We start from the raw sequence: 16,739 nt of genomic DNA on the forward strand, positions 1-16,739 counted from the left end.
TTGACAGACCAGTTTTAAAACCTTTTTGCGTTGCTTTTACTCTCGTGCCTGCATGTCACCCTCTCCGTATGTGAACAAACAGCTCCTGTGGTAGAGTGTAACTGAGCTGCTTAGGCAATCACAGTACAAGTAGCGGATTAAGGGAGTATTTAATACAACCCACTTTCATTTTCTCAGTGTCTCTTACTGTTTCAGGTGTTTTAGACATAAGGTAGCCTTAGGGTTCTTTTTATGACTCCAAGTTCTCAGTCTGTTTAAAGTGCAGTCATGACAACTTAACGCCTGGGTTCGCTTACATTACAGTTCATCAGTAAGTTTAAAATTCATTTATCTGATTGTAGCAGCTGCTATCAGTGACAAACCAGATCTGTACTGATTTTAAATAAGACTAGTAAAAAGTAAATTATGTAAATATGAAAAAATGAAAAGGCTGCTTTTGTAAATTTAAGTGCTTGTAATCCTAAAAGTGCTGTATAAGAATTGAATCTATTCACTTTTACTGACCCTTTTCTATTCTCCATGTTTAAGCTGTATGTTTTAAGCAGGTGAAATTTTTATTTTTCCCAGGTTTTCTGGAGGAATAGTTTGTTGTTTTAAAAATTGGATAAGGGGGTTTAACAAGATGGATGGATTATTGTTAACCTGATTTTATATTGCAGCCATTTTAAATTCTATTGCATTAACATATTTAGATTTATTTCTAAATTAAAAAGTATAAGACCCTATCTTAAAACTAATAAAACTGATTTTATTTTTTTTTTTCAAAATATGCTTCAGTACTGCTTCTGTACACAAGAAGTAATGACTTATTGCATCTTTCTTTATTTTCAGAGTGATTGTGTAACAGCAGTACATTTATTATCCCTGTCAAAAATGGATTACTAGAATATCAAGCAGCATTACATTTTCAAAATGTGTGTGTAGTTTCAGAAAATTGTAGTGCAATATACAAAAAGTATAAAGAGGGGAATTAGGGAAAGGTTTCATCCTGGTTTTCAGTGTTTTACAGATAGAACACCTTCCTAAACTGAAACTGTGAAAATATGGGTATTTGCCATGACAATGCAACAGTTTCTGGCCTGAAAGCACAGTCTAGTGCTTCTGCATCTTTGTGTTCAACAAATCTGTAATCCTGCTGCGCTTTTCTCTTCCCTAAGTTGAAGATCCTAATAAAAGGACATGGTTTCCAAATACTTGAAAACAATTAAAAGTCTATCAGTCTACTGACAAACTTACAGAACAAATTCACAAACAATGATTTTAAGTTTAGAGCCTTGTTTTCCAATGATCAACAGCAGTCTATAGACATTTTTTGCTGGTCTCTGAAAATCAGGTATGTCATGTATAATAAGATAGTAATTCCCCACTACCAGTCAGCAAAAAGCAGGCTAGGAAGTGTTGCCACTTCATAATGTTCTACTGTTAACATTAGAATTACCAGAGCCTACGAAAAAACTCATAGATCCGGCCCACCGTAAATCCGTTCGCTCCTCTCCGTCAGCATCTTTTATCCTGTAAATGTGCCAATAAAGACAAGCAGCCTACTATTCCATCCCCCAACAGCTGCAGAACGTGCACAAAGTTCTCCCAGCTCATGCCTTTATTGATTATTTGGGAGTGAAGTGCTGGAGTTTTAGAGTGGAAATAATAGATCGTTATTTGGAACACATGCATTTCATATGTGTTCCGTTTCTACAATAATCTGTGTAAACACATTGTTAAAACAGAAATATTTTTTCATATTTTAGTAGTAAATGACAAAATGTTGACATAGACTATGTAATGTGTGAAGCCTGAAGTCCAAAGATCAAATAAACACTTTCACAAAGGGTTCAAGGATAAAACAACAGCTTCCGTGGTGTATTGGTAAGATTTGCTGACTTGTAATTAAAAGTCTCCGGTACGATCCTGACTATCTCCTATATTTGCCATTTTCAGTAGTGAGCTGCTCTTATTGTTAATATTATACAGTACATGCATATACAGTGGAACCTCGGTTCACGACCATAATTCGTTCCAGAACTTTGGTCGTGAGCCGAAGCAATTTCCCCCATAGGATTGTACAGTATGTAAATACAATTAATCCGTTCCATATCGTACAAACTGTATGTAAATATGTAAATATATGTAAAGATTAAGCACAAATATAGTTAATTACACCATAGAATGCACAGTGTAATAGTAAACTAATGTAAAAATATTGAATAACACTGACACAAAACACCCAGCCTCCCTGCTCAGCTACACGAACAGGCTCGCTTGCGCTCTCTCTCTCTCTCTCTGTAGCACACACACACACACCACCCCCTCCCCTCCCTGTCAGCAACACTTGCTCGCGCTCTCTCTCTCTGCGCTTGCTCGCTCGAGGTCTCTAATCTCTCTGTAGCACACCATCACCCCCTGTCAGCAGCATGTGCTCTTTCTCTCTCTGCGCTTGCTCGTTCGCGCTCTCTAATCTCTCTGTAGCACACACCCCAGTCAGCAGCATGTGCTCGTGCTCTCTCTCTCTCTCTCTCTGAACATTGGGGAACATTAGAACAAATCCGAAATTTATTTAAAAACCAACCAAAAGTAACCAGAAAAGTAACATTGCAGGAGATCACGCTATTAACCTTAAAGCCCGATCGCTGTAAACACTTTTTTTAAAATGAGTTTTAAGCACAGCGGAAAAAAGGAACATTTGAAAAAAGAGAAAAGTAACATTGCAACAATTCACGCTACGAACTGAAAAATTAACTTTTGAAAAATCCGTAATACAAAAACCACCAAGAAAACTAACCTTGTATAAGTCGAGTTCTGGCATGAAGTGAGGAGGAAGAGTTTGGCTCCACAAAGGAGGGATGTTTTCCTTCAGATGTTTTCTCTCTTGTTGTTTCTTGGGTTTCTGGTGTTTTTAGCTGTTTAGCTGGTGGGAGCGAAAGCCTCATGCACCAATTCCAAAAAGAAAGTCCTTGTGACCCAACCCTTCGTGTTTGCCCTCCACGTTACTGGTAGTCTGGCTTTGTTTATATTGTGCTGCTTAAAAGCACGAGGGTTCTCAAATTGGTAAATGAGTAAAGTGGTAAACCGTTTTTCCACCTCTTCCAGCACTTAAAGCCTCTGCCTGGTTAACGCTGTAACTCCTTTTGCAATATCACCTGCTTTAATAGATTCTTTCTGATTTTTTGACTACTTGTACTCGGAGGCAAGATCAGTAACACGAACACCATGCTCAAACTTTTTAATAATTTCTTTCTTTACTTCGATTTCAATTTTCTTCAAAACTTTCTTCTCACCACTCTTCACTTGCTTAGAAGCCAGAGTTAACTGCAAAAGCACACAAAATACTGTAGAGCACAAAGAGAGCTCAAGTAAAGCACGCACGTCTGACTGAGAACAATGAACAGGGAGCGGCTCTGCTTAAATGAACCAGCCAGGCAGGCAGGCACGTGGCTCCTCTCTGTCTCTCTCTGCTGAACCCCTCTCCCCCCTGTCAATAGCAGGCAGGCACGTACGTACACGCAAACCTCCCCTCCCCCATGTCAGTAGCAGGCAGGCACGTGGCTCTCTCTCTCTCTCTCAGCAGCAGGCAGGCACTTCTGACTGAGAACAATGCAACACGTGTGAAAATCATAGGCGCGCACAAACCGAAAGGGAAACTGGCTTTGTTCTTATACCGAGTGTGTGGTCGTGAACCGAGGCAAAAGTTTGGCAAACTTTTTGGTCGTGAACTGAGACGTTCGTGAACCGAGGTTCCACTGTATTTGGTTTGCATCTGTAACAGATGGTGTACATTTATAGGATTTGTGAAAGGTACCATTTTATTTTCACTTTTATTCTCTCAGTCACGATCACGATCCATACTAAGGGATCTGATGCTGATAGTTTTTATTTGAAACTGGGAGTAACTGTAGATGTGAGTGGTGCTTTGAGGCAATGGAACTGGACATTCTCTGATCTAGAGGGCTAAAAGCTGACGCACAAACGCTGGAGAATCTGTCTCTTTCATATCTCACCGTCACTTGATTTTTTTATTCAGTTTTATTGAGTGTTCCTGTTCACGCTGAATTAGTATGCACCTTATGGTCTATGATGTCAAAGACGCACTAACAAAAAAAAAAAAAGTCATAGGTATATATGATATTTGGAACTATTCATTTTATGACCTGTATAATACATTTCGGGAAAACATTGTGGCACGGATGCAACATCCATCCATTATCCAACCCGCTATATCCTAACTACACGATCACTGGGGTCTGCTCGAGCCAATCCCAGGCAACACAGGATGCAAGGCAGGAAACAAACCCGGGCAGGGCGCCAGCCCACCACACGGATTCAACATTATTCATATTCATTCACATAACATCTTGCTCTTTGTAAACAGTGACCATGTGTCCCCAATACCCACCCCCCCCCCCGATCTATCCAGTCTCCATGTTTCTGTAAGGTGTTTCTTTTGTACTCCAAGACATGCAGAGGAAAGAATGGTGCAGAGAGGTAAGTTCAGTGCTATATGTAATTATCACATTCAAATGTTAACAGTTCACACATGCAAGGACCATCCTTCCTACATTTACGACATGTTTACCTGTTGCAGTGTACACACTTCTCGCTGTGCTGTCATTTCTATTACAATCCTTGAAGAAAGAGACAATATATGTGACATTTTGAATAAATCATTTTATGACCAGAATAGTAGCAATCAGAAAACATCATCGCAGTAATGCAATATTATTTGAAAACGAACAGCGTCCGCTCGGTTGTGAATTTATGCTGGCGCTGTTATTTAGAGTCAGATCAGGAGGGGCAGGGTGGGGTCGTACAGCGTGATCGTGATCTATACTAATAAAAGGGAAAGCCCTGAATCACTGACTGACTCACTGACTATCCAACTTCTTGTGTAGGTAGAAGGCTGAAATTTGTCAGGCTTATTCCTTACAGGTTACTTACAAAAGTTAACCAGGTTTTATTTCGAAATTCTACACGTAACGGTTAAAACGGTCGACAACGTCTGCCATGTTGAACGTTCTTATTTATGGCCCCATCTTCATGAAATTTGGTAGGCGGCTTCCCTGCGTTAACCGAAACCGATGTAAGTGCTTATTTCTGTGGTATGACTCCACTGCTGTCCGCCATATTAAACTTTCCAATGGTCTTTGTTACTTATGGGCCCCTCTTGTAGAAATTTTTTATGCGGGTTCCCATCTCTAACTGAATCCTACTTACGTACATATATACATCCATAGCCTGCAGCTCGGTCACCATGTGAGGCGGCTTAGGGTCCCCCATCCCAACACCTCGCATGTTGTTGGCTGCATGCCTATATAAGGCCGTCCGTCGCTCCGGTCTCTACATTCTCTTCCTTGCTTCACCACGGGATTCACATCTCTCTGCTGATAACTATAGCCTTTTTATTTAATCCACGGCTTCTCCGTTGTTTTATTGTTTGTTTATTACGATTATAGTTATTGTGTAGGTATTTTAGACATACTTTACATTGTTCAGATACCCATTTCCTTTATCGTTCCAACCGTACCCCCATTAACATGTCTATTGAGGTGTTCACCATCGATCAAAGAACTGTCACTTACCGAGTGGTTTCTATGCCCAGAGATGGCACCTGCCTTTTCCATTCTCTTTGTTACATATTGCACGGTCATATCAGGCTCACTCTTGATATCCGGAGGAATATTGTGTCTTATGGATTGAATGACTGGGACAGGTTCAAGGTGTGGACTGATGATGGTACAGGAGATAATTATACTACATAGGAGCACGATAAGAGTGAAATGCTTTAGCCCTTCACCTATGGTTCTTTCAATTGGACCGAAATGGCCAAATATTTTACACCTTTCGACAACCGCCAATGCCTCTTAAACATCTTAGATTCACAGGTGACGATTGCAGTAGTGGACACTTTGATGTTTATGAATGTTTAAACCCTCAAAAGCTGGAATTGAAGTTATCGATGAAACCAGTTGTATGCTTACAATGCTTGACAGATGCCGAATGTCTCTTCAACACAAGTCCTGCAAATACTGTCGTAATTGAAACAAACCATGAAACTCAAACCGCTTATGACAGCAGCAATCCAATCTGTGAGATTTGAGACAAGATTACTTTTCACATGGCCCACTGTACATTGCATGCTCAAGAGTAAGCTTCGCACACTGCTTGGTCATATTACACCCGGAGGGGCGAACTCACAATGTGGTATACAAAGAGATCCTTAACAAATAATTATTGGTATATTTTCCCTCAGTTTAAAAAGGTTCAATTTTCTTCTTAATAAAAATTTTAATGCAGTACTTTGCCACTGCAAAGCGCGAGTATTTTGCTAGTATATAATAAAGATAATATTTCATCCTGTTGTGACCTTTACTATGGTTTCAAAGAAGTCTTTCTGTGTGGATGATGGGGTGTTAGTATCCCTGTGTTTCCATGAAAATAAGACCGGGTCTTATATAAATTTTTTCTCCAAAAGCAGCTCACTACTGAACACGGCAGATATAGGAGGCAGTCGGGATCGAAACGGAGACTCTTGATTACAAGTCATGTGTTCCAAAATACGATCTATTATTTCCACTCTAAAACTCCAGCACTTCACTCCCAGATAATCAATCAAGGCATGAGTTAGGAGAACTTTGTGCACGTTCTGCAGCTTTGGGGGATGGAATACTAGGCTGCTTGATGCTTGTCTTTATCGGCACATTTACAGGACAAAAGACGCTAACGGATAGGTGTGAATGGATTTAAGGTGGGCCGGATCTATGAGTTTTTTCGTAGGCTCTGGTAATTCTAGTGTTAAATAATCTGGAAGCAACCGGATTCTAATTGTTGCTGCTTGAAACTTCACTGGAGACATCAATTTCTCCAGTCTAGTGTTAAGAAGTCAAGCTACTCAAATGTTAAGCATCCCAAACCCCGCCCCCAAAATATCGCTTTAATGAGCAAGTTCAGAATTTGTTAGTTGTATTTATGAATTAGAAAAATGATCTTCCCATACAACTTAAAATTGTGGCCAATAAAGCCACAGAAGAAATGGGGAAACAAGCTGTAGAACTTGCCAGTTTAATACATTTTCAACCTCAATTTTCTTGCTCTTCAATTCACATTTCGAGTTTTAAAAATTTGTTACAACAGTGCATGCTCATCTGTGTAATTTTTGATTGAATTATGGTTTTTTTGTTCTCAATTTTTTAAGAAGCTGGAATTCCTTCTTAACGTCACCTTTTCTTCATATATCACAACCTTTCACCCAGTGGTTACTGTTAGTTTTATAAATGGTGTGACTACAGTTGTAATTTGATAGTTATTCAAAATCTCAGACTCTAGATTCTTGAACGTGAAATTTTATTGTTTTATGCCTTCTGCACCTTACCAGCATTACTCAGAGTAAACTGATAAAGAGATGCGAAAGATAAAATATGACAGAGAAGATATAGATTGGATTGGCAGTAAAAGTAAACTAGGGTTGCAACTAACTATTATTTTGATAATTGATTAATCTGGTGATTTTGTCAATTAATTGATTTTTTCCCCCATGAAGAAATTAAAAAAAAAATGAAGTATTGGTTTTATAAAATATTTATATAATTGAAAATACATAAAAATAAAACACTTATGATTCTGTTTGCGCAAGGAACATGCACACATACAATTTCCATAAAAACACAAGTTTTCAGTAAATTGAATTAACTAAACTTGCAAAGTGACATATGCATTTATAATCGCATTAAACCAAAACTTGAAAATCAAAAATGTAATTGCTTCAGTCGCTGCTTTTTTCTATCTCTAACGTACCAGAGTCTTTGATTTTATTTGCACATGAGACTGAAATAAGAAAACAGTTTTCTGCTTGCTGAGGAACATAAATTTCTTTATATTGTTTTTTTGTAAAACATACTAACATTACATGTGCATGGAAGCGTGTAATGTAGCACCATAAATTAGCATAGTGACTGCTTCAAAAAAAAAATATGGCAAATGAAATCTGAACGTTTACTAGCTAGAAGTTAATGACACATTTTTAGTTGCCTATCATGAAAGTCTGCTATATGTTTTTCGCATTGTAGAGGCTGGACTATTACTCAAATTATTCCTCATTTCTAACCAAACGTCATGTCATTATGCCTAGCCTAGCAAACTTGTGAGTTCATGTATCTGTATCCAAGGCTGGCACCACCATTAAGGTCAATTAGGCATTTGCCTAGGGTGCAGATCAATAAAGGGAAGAAACAGTCGCCTGGCACACTTAATAAGCTTGGCCTAGGGCACAAAATTACCTAGCACTGGCATGGTCTATATCATATAATGTGGAAGTAACATTTTACTTAGTGTGATGATGGCTTGTTCTCCTCCTCCCACAGAGCCTGTAACGGTACGTTTCCTATGTTTCCTATTCAAATGTTCATGTATCACCATTGTGCTCTTCTGCCTTTCAGGGTCAGAACTAACATAGTGCAACATGGAACTTTTTTTTACATTCCGAGCGAAGTGCTTCCAAACAGTTAAGTCATTTGGTTGAAGTCTGCCATTTGATTTGACAACTGAATGAACAGTTAATTGCACGCCTAAACATTCTCAATATAATGATGTAATCAATTAATCAATGAAAGTGACCCATTGTCAACATTTTTATTCAATTATGGTTATGACTATTAGTTGTTGCACCCCTAAATTTTATAGTCTATTACTGCAGAGATGCTCTGGATAACTAGTGGGTCACAGGTGAAAAAATAGTGAATAATGCATACTAAAGACAAATGCAATTGATGCAAAGAGTTAGACGCGTTGCTACTGCTTTAAACTTGAGTATATTGGACAATAAGCCTGCTTTGTCATTTGAGACCGTCTTTTGTGTAAATGGTGAAAAGGATTTTCTAGCCATTTCTCTGGAGACAACTTTTCATGTAAACTGGAAAAATTGACCAAAGCCAAAAGGATGAAAACAGCCAGCTTTCATTAGAGTACAATCTCATAACTGCCATCTAAACAGTATGTAAGCCATATTTTTAACTTCTCCAGACAACAGAAAAGATGATTTTCTATTGTTTTCTTCATTTTATTTTCACAATTTATGTATGCATAATTCCAAGCCATTTTAAATAAAAGATAGTGTCATGCTAAACCGCTGTAAACACTTGTTATACCTATACGAAATTCACTATATTCAACCCCCACATTGTCTCCATTCCAAACTGCAGAGGGGATCTTTTTTATTTTATGTACAGTATATTTATGAATATGGCTTCACTTTATTTCTAGGGCAAATTAATTTATACCATTACTGTAAAAAAAGAAAAAGTAAATTTATCCTTAAAGTCTAATTTGATTAATATATACCTTTACTCTTCAGTCTGAATTAAATTGTTTCTACTAAATTGTTTCAGTAGTTTAGTTCCATTATGAGTGTGCCTATAAGAGGTTCTTTTCAATTAGAGAATGCAGATCACATTCATGTATCCCAGGCACTTGCTTTTTTCCCTTTTTATTTATAGGTAATATTTTTTGGGCATGATTTGGATATCATTCCTACTAATGTATATGATGAACAGCAGTTAATTGGAAACATCGCAACTCTGTCTTCAGCATTAAAATGGTGCTATAACAGTCTTGAACATGAATATAAAAATATTATTGAAGGAAATGCCATTTTTCAGGCATCTATGTTTCAGTATTTTAGTTCATTGATCACAGTCATTGCTGCTGAAAGAATTTACATACATGGTCTTTCAAAGCAACAGTATGTCCAAATATCTTGTTAGGAAAATAGATTATCAGCTATAAAATGGAATTAATTGATAGAACTAGATTTTAATCATTCATACACTTGCCTTTCATACTGTATATGAACCTCTGCATATAACAGTATTACTAGATACATGTTAGTTCTGTTCATAATTTAAATTTTCTATAATATTATGATTTGTGTTTGCATAAGACTACATGAAAGTCCATTTTTTCTAGAAAAAATTAGGGCTAATATTGGAGTTTATATATGCAAAAGGGGAATCAAGAAGTACCTTTAAGCAAGAAATAACTAACGTTTATTATGAACCTGAAATGTGTCCTGTTTACCTAACCATTAAAGGAGGTTTTTCTAAGTCCTAGATGCATTCTTTGTAGTAACTGAACATGATTTTCATACATGAATTACACGTAACTTGCAAGGCTGAAAATCATTAAACAATTACTTTTCTTCAAAACATATTGGTGTGTTTTGTCATTTTGTATTTTAAGATACTAATATTTTGGCTCCTAAGTTTTTATTAAACTGTTAATATTTAGCAAAGTGATATTTTACCATTAAACTGTAAGATGTAAAAAGCAGTTTTTTATTGAATATACATTATATTATCAGCTCTTCATAATACAGGTTTTCTCTTTTTTTTTTGTTTTGTATCATACATTTTTGTTCACAAAAACTTAAGCAAAACAGACTTATTTTTTATGTTATTAGACGTAAAGTCCTTTTTTACATAATATTTCACTGTTTTGCTTAATATTCACTTAGACTGAGTCTTGGCAGTTTGAACCAAAAATAAAGTTTATTGTGGCCTTTAAGTACTGGTAAAGTAATATTTAAACAGTAGTTTTAATCTTAGTTTATCCCTGTTAAAGTTGTAAAGTAAAAAATTATACTAATTCTTAACATGATATATTTTGGACTTTACCAATAATAAATAGTAATATTCTGTACTTAATGGCCACATTCCTTCATTGTTGTAATGTACAGTAAATACACTGCTCAAAAAAAATTAAGGGAACACTTAAATCACATATCAGATCTCTATGAATGAAATATTTAAGTTGATCAATCTTTCCTGAGCAATACTGTATAATTCTGTAAAAATGATGTAACAACAGTCAATGGAAATCAAAATCAACAACCCACTGAGGGCTCGATTGAACGTCACACCAAAAATTGAAATCACAGGCTTATGCAACTTGCGTGAAATTCATCACAGCATCTCATTATGTGACGTTGTAGTGTGTGTGGCCCCCATGTGCCCATATATGCACTCTGGACAATGTCTGGGCAAGCTTCTGATGAGACAGAGGATGGTGTCCTGGAGGATCTCCTCTCAAGCCTGTATCAGAGCATCATTGCTGTGCACACAGGTCCCACTAGAGAATGTCAAACCCTCATACCACTCTCATGGAATCATGTCTCTGAAGGTTTGGATAAAAACATGTACACAAGTAGCCAGCTTGGAGATAATCTTGTAGGGCCCTGGGAGTACTCCTGTTCTGCTCTATGCAGAAGAGTAGATACCAGTCCTGCTTCTGGTTTGATGCTCTTCTACAGCCCTGTCCAGCTCTCCTCATATATGAGTAACGGCATATCTCCTCCATGCTCTTGTATCTTGGGAGATTCCACAAACATTCTTGCAACAGCACTTATGGTTGTGACATCTTGGAGGAGCTGTACAACCTGAACTGGCTGCAGGTACTGCCTCCTGCTATTGGTAGTGACAATACACTAGCAAAACTAGAGAAGAATCGGTCAGGAAGGATAATGAGAAAGCAATTGTCTATGACTATCGCCTGCAAAACTATTCCTTCTTGGGGGTTGTCTTCTTGTTGCACCTCCAGTGCACCTGTTGTCATTTTCTTTTGCACAAAAGCAGGTTAAGTGGATTCATAATAGCTTATTGTTCTTAACTGGACAAATTGACATCCCTGAAGCGTAATTGACTTTAATTTAACTTAATTTTTTTGAGTAGTGTATCTATTTTAACTGCACTGTGACATTGTTCACAGAGGAGAAAGTAGGGCTGCTTTATATTATAACTTAAATATTATTGGTAAAATAAGCATATTAAATGCATCATGTATTTAATGCATTTTTAATAAAAAATAGTGTAAAGAGTTTACTTTATAGACTGAGATGTGCTGTGAAAACACAGCAGAACTGAAACACAAATGGTTTAAAGTATTTATTTAAGTTTATTCTTTTGTTGCAGGCAAAACTGTGGTAGCACCAAGCTTAGACTCTTTTGGACGTGATCGAAAGGCTTATTTGGAAAATGCTAAACAGCGAAGAATAGCAGAAAGAGAAGCTAGAAGGTATAAGATAAAAATGTAGAAGAAAATTAATTCCATGTGCAGTATTTTCCATAATGTTACCCAAATTATTTTGTAGAAAAGCTGGTTGATACACTATAGGGGGAATGTTCAAGTTCCACCTTTACATTAAAAAAATGAATAAGTAATTTGGCAATATAGTACTTATTCATCAACCTTTGAATAACGAAGAAGGAGTTTGAAAGGAAAGTAAAAATATGTATTTGAAAAATACTGTATCTGATAGGTCAACTTCATTTTTTATTGAGTAGTTGTTTTCCTCATCAGTTAAGGTAACTAGTGTGATTAAATGCTAAAACGTTTCATCATCTAGGGAATGCAAATTAGCTGCTGATGATGATGTCAACTTCAGACATTTTTAATGTTGAATTTTTAATCTTTTTTAATTACCTGACTACTTGGATTTTCCAATTTCTAAACTGTGACCTTTTGGTTTTCATATTTTTTGTGTAATAGGAGAAATTTTCTACATCACTATATTATCAGTAATCTTGACATCCTGGAATACAAGATCTAATATTTCTGACATTCCAGTGGAATTTCTATATTAATATGGGATGAATTTACAAACATCAGTTTTGTGACTGCAGCTGTTTCTTTTCTATGGAAAGGATATTTTCATATAAAAGCTCATTTTAAAAACGATTTTCTAAAGAGTGGATATTGGAAATGTATCATTCTTTCATTTCCAATAAAATACATAACTCAGTTATGTTTATTGCCTTAAGCAATTTTTCAACTAGTTTCAAGTATTGATTGCTTTATAATTACTAAACTGATACATTTACAATTAAAGTTAATGAATTATATAAACGTAAATGATTCCAACATTTACAATTAAAAATGTTTGCTGAATGTTTTAACTATGTTTTAAACTTACTTTAAATAATTTTTCCTCAGGTGTTACATTTTTATATAATTCTACAAAAGTAAGTTGAAAATTAAACAAAAAAAAAATCTTACAGCCTACTAGGGCAATATTACACCCTACTAGGGCAATATTCCTTTATCTTCAGTGTATAATTATTCTCTAAACATTCTAGGGAATCAGTCCACCCCCTGTTGTCCTTTTGGCATTCATATTAATTTTTCTTTAAAACAGAAATAGTCAATTATGTGACCTGTTATAGAAATGGGTAGCTGGAGGATTTTGGTTAATACAGAAAAGGGTTATGTTTTGATTGTAGTCAAATTGTTTATTATAAAGCTGACTAAAAACCTACTTGCATTGAAAACCTCCACATGTGATGGTTTGCTCAGGATCTAAAACAAATTCACTATCTTTTTGTGGTATTAAGTAAGTTTGCCTATAGTACAAATAGCTGTCTTTATAATGCAACTTTTCATCTACATATTGCTATGTTTATTGTAAAGGCGCTTTTTTTCCCCTAGATTTTTGTGTACAGCGGACACCGTCACAAGTGAACTTTAATGACTGATTTTTTTTTTTTTATTAAATCCGTAAATTTATATAATAGACTAATGCATTGTATATGCTTTTGGATATGCTTGAATGAGAGTAATTCAGTTCTTAACTAAAAAAAAATGGGTTAAAAATGTTGAGTACCTAGAGTGATGGTGTTCACCTCCACTCCTTAGGGACTCCTATGGCTACAAGTTTTTATCCCACCACTTTTATAATCAGTGAATCGTTTTACATCTAATAGATGTCATGGTTTAATTACTTGTTCTTGTTTTGCATTGGCAAAGAGAAGTAGTGTGAAATTTACATTTATAAGAAATTTATATTTTTCATATACACTACAAGTCAGAAGTTTTAGAACACCTCAGTTATTCCAGTTTTTCTTCAACTTTAGTTATTTGAAATTCAATGAAAGGCCTAAAATGGTGAAAAGGTAAGCAGTAAACTGCCAGATATTTAAATTTAAAGTTTAGTTTAGCAAAAATTGAAAAAACGAAATATCACAAAGTTACAAATAGTCCTTCTTCAGGGAATAACTAATAGGTAACGACCAACAGGTGCTCTGCACCAATTAAAGTAAATCAAGCCTTGGAAGTTGAAGTTCAATTTGTAAAGGTGTCCCAACTTCTGTTGGTTATTTAAAAATCTCAATGTCTTAAATCAGGGTTGGAACAGACTGTGTTGCTGCACCCTCTGACTTACTACTTGGACAATATTCCAGTGATGATGACAAGAAAGCAGTAATTCTAAAATTAAATGAGACAAAACATTATTACTCTTGCTAACCTAAACTTGAAGCAGTTTGCTGCTTACCATTTCACCATTTTAGGTTGTTCAATGCATGTCAACTTAGTAAATTTGAAAACTGGTTGGAACAAAAACCTGCAGCCACAAGAGTCTTCTAAGATTTGTATTGGAAACCAGTGGCATACGTTTGAATTCCATTATTTCAAAAATTACTTTTTCTAGTTATTTATCAATGTTAACATTCTTACAGTTGCTCGGTGTTTTAAAATCTTGCTGCACAAATGATTTACTTTTTTGACACAGGACTCGACGTAGACAGTCAAGAGAACAAAATGGAAAAAGAGCAGAACATCATGAAGGCCTTTCCAGTGATGATGAGGAAACTTCCACAGATACGACAAGTTTTAATTTAGAAAAAGGTAAATGCTTAAGAAATGAATTTTCTATAAAGATGTTTAAAGAAGATTTTTTTCTTACGAACTTACTCTTGAGTGTCACAAATGTTGCACTTTCCTCACAGTAGAGTAAAATCAAGCTGCTGTTTGTGTTATTCCCCTTGTTCTATGAATGCCATTCCCTCTCCATAGATAAACGGAGATATTTTGGATAATGCATAAATTAAGCCATTTTAATCTTAATGGCTTTATTATAAAACTTGTAGATTGTAATTTGTCAGTAAAGTGCTACTTTGTTTTATAGTTTTATTTTTTTGGTATTACTTGTTAAAAAAAAATTTTCTTAATAGATGAAGAAAGTGTAAGTGGCACTCTTTTCACTCAGGCTTTCCATAATGTTTTAATAATACAGTGAACCCTCGTTTATCACGGTTAATCCGTTCCAGACTCTACCGTGATAAATGAATTTTCGCGAAGTAAGATTCTTTATTTATAAATCGAATATTTTCGCAGAGTATAGAAAACCTGTTTACGACCTTCTAAATACGTTTTTTAACATTATTAGAGCCCTCTAGACATGAAATAACACCCTTTAGTCACCATTACACTCGTATTACCCAATATATTAGACACAATAAGAGAAAATAAGACATATTAGACGTTACAAATATCATATTACTAGGCTCACTCACCTTTTAAGGCGACCGACTTTTATCCTCAATTTTTGTGCACTCAATGTGTACATCAGGCATGTAAGTGTAGGGAATGAGAACATCAAAGTGCCCATTCATAACATCTCCCGAAAACCTACGTTTTTTTCCCCTCAAGTGCCTGTCCAAAGTCGTACAATGTCAGCCCGAATCTGTACCGCTAAAGATGGATTTTCATGCACTAAATAAGCTATAGATGAGAATAAGCAAGCACCATCTCCCCTGATATTTACTACGTGGTGAGGCATTTGTACTTCATCAACATTAATTATTTCCAGAGACATAGTTTTGTCTATTTTTTCAGCGCATCGCGCACAAAAGCAAGAGAACAGTGGGAGCACCAGAACTCTGCTCACATTGCGTCGCTTTGTACCTCAAGCCGCAAGTAGTAAGTCTGTGATAAACGGAATACCTCTATGCTTTGCACTCACGGGACGGAAGGACAATCCCGACCGCTTTTATATAGTAGATTATTGTACTGTACATTTAATTGCACAAACACACACACACAGTTCTTACACACAACCACTAACCTATGAAGGCACGACCTCAGTAGGAGAATCTTCATGTGGTGCAGTATCTTCAGCAGGTGCGTCGTTGTCTTCTTCCGCTGAAAGAGTACTAGGAGTAGGCAGTGGTTGTCTGGTTGCGCGGCTGAAGAACATCTTGGTAGGCAGTTGCTGGCGCTGTCTTTTTATATGCGTGAGGAGGCTTTTGTAGGGTATTGCCATCTTTAATCATATCCAAGTCTTTCACCTTCTCCTGGATAGTAAGCATCTTCCTCCGGCACTTAGTTTTATTTTCAGAAGGCTTAGAAAAAGCAGCACCTTTGGGAGCCATCGTAGGGCTTAGATAAAAGTTCTCAGAAAGCGCATGCGTAGTGACGTAAGCGTGTATGAGAAAAAAATCGCGATAGAGTGAAGCCGCGAAAGTCGAAGCGTGATATAGCGAGGGATCACTGTATTTAGATTTGGTTATTAGAAGATGAAATGGAAGGCAATTGTTATCGACCCACTCTTTATTGACAAAGTCAGTCTTTAATTAATTTACTTGCCCTTTGTGGGCATTATCATCCTGGTATAGTGGAACCTCATGAAGGAAGTGTTTGTAACAGTGTAAAATGAGCCGTTACTCCTTTGCCATTAACACTAGAGTTACCAAAGCCTACGAAAAAAATTTGTAATCCTGGCCTATCTTAAATCCCTTTGCACCTCTCCAGCAGCGTCTTTTGTCTTGTAAATGTGTCATTCAACACAAACAATAAGCAGCCTACTGTCCTATCCCCTTAAACCCACCACCCCACCCCCCATCAACCGCTGCAGCTCAATTCACAAAGAAGGTTCCCAGTGCTCAGTGTTTATGTTGGAGTGAATTGCCTGGAGTTGTAGAGGG

General features: G+C 36.4%; 1 protein-coding gene across 1 annotated transcript in view; it reads left to right on the forward strand.

Annotated features, from left to right (window-relative positions):
- Positions 1 to 16,739, forward strand: part of paxbp1 (PAX3 and PAX7 binding protein 1) — a 256,815-nt gene that overhangs the window by 148,650 nt on the left and 91,426 nt on the right. Inside the window, exons 9-10 of the mRNA XM_039744927.1 lie at positions 11,952 to 12,054; positions 14,546 to 14,661. Of these exons, the coding sequence (XP_039600861.1) occupies positions 11,952 to 12,054; positions 14,546 to 14,661 (219 nt within the window). The remainder of the gene's footprint in view (positions 1 to 11,951; positions 12,055 to 14,545; positions 14,662 to 16,739) is intronic.

The sequence above is a fragment of the Polypterus senegalus genome, chromosome 2 (genome assembly GCF_016835505.1).
Source record: "Polypterus senegalus isolate Bchr_013 chromosome 2, ASM1683550v1, whole genome shotgun sequence".
NCBI lineage: Eukaryota > Metazoa > Chordata > Cladistia > Polypteriformes > Polypteridae > Polypterus > Polypterus senegalus.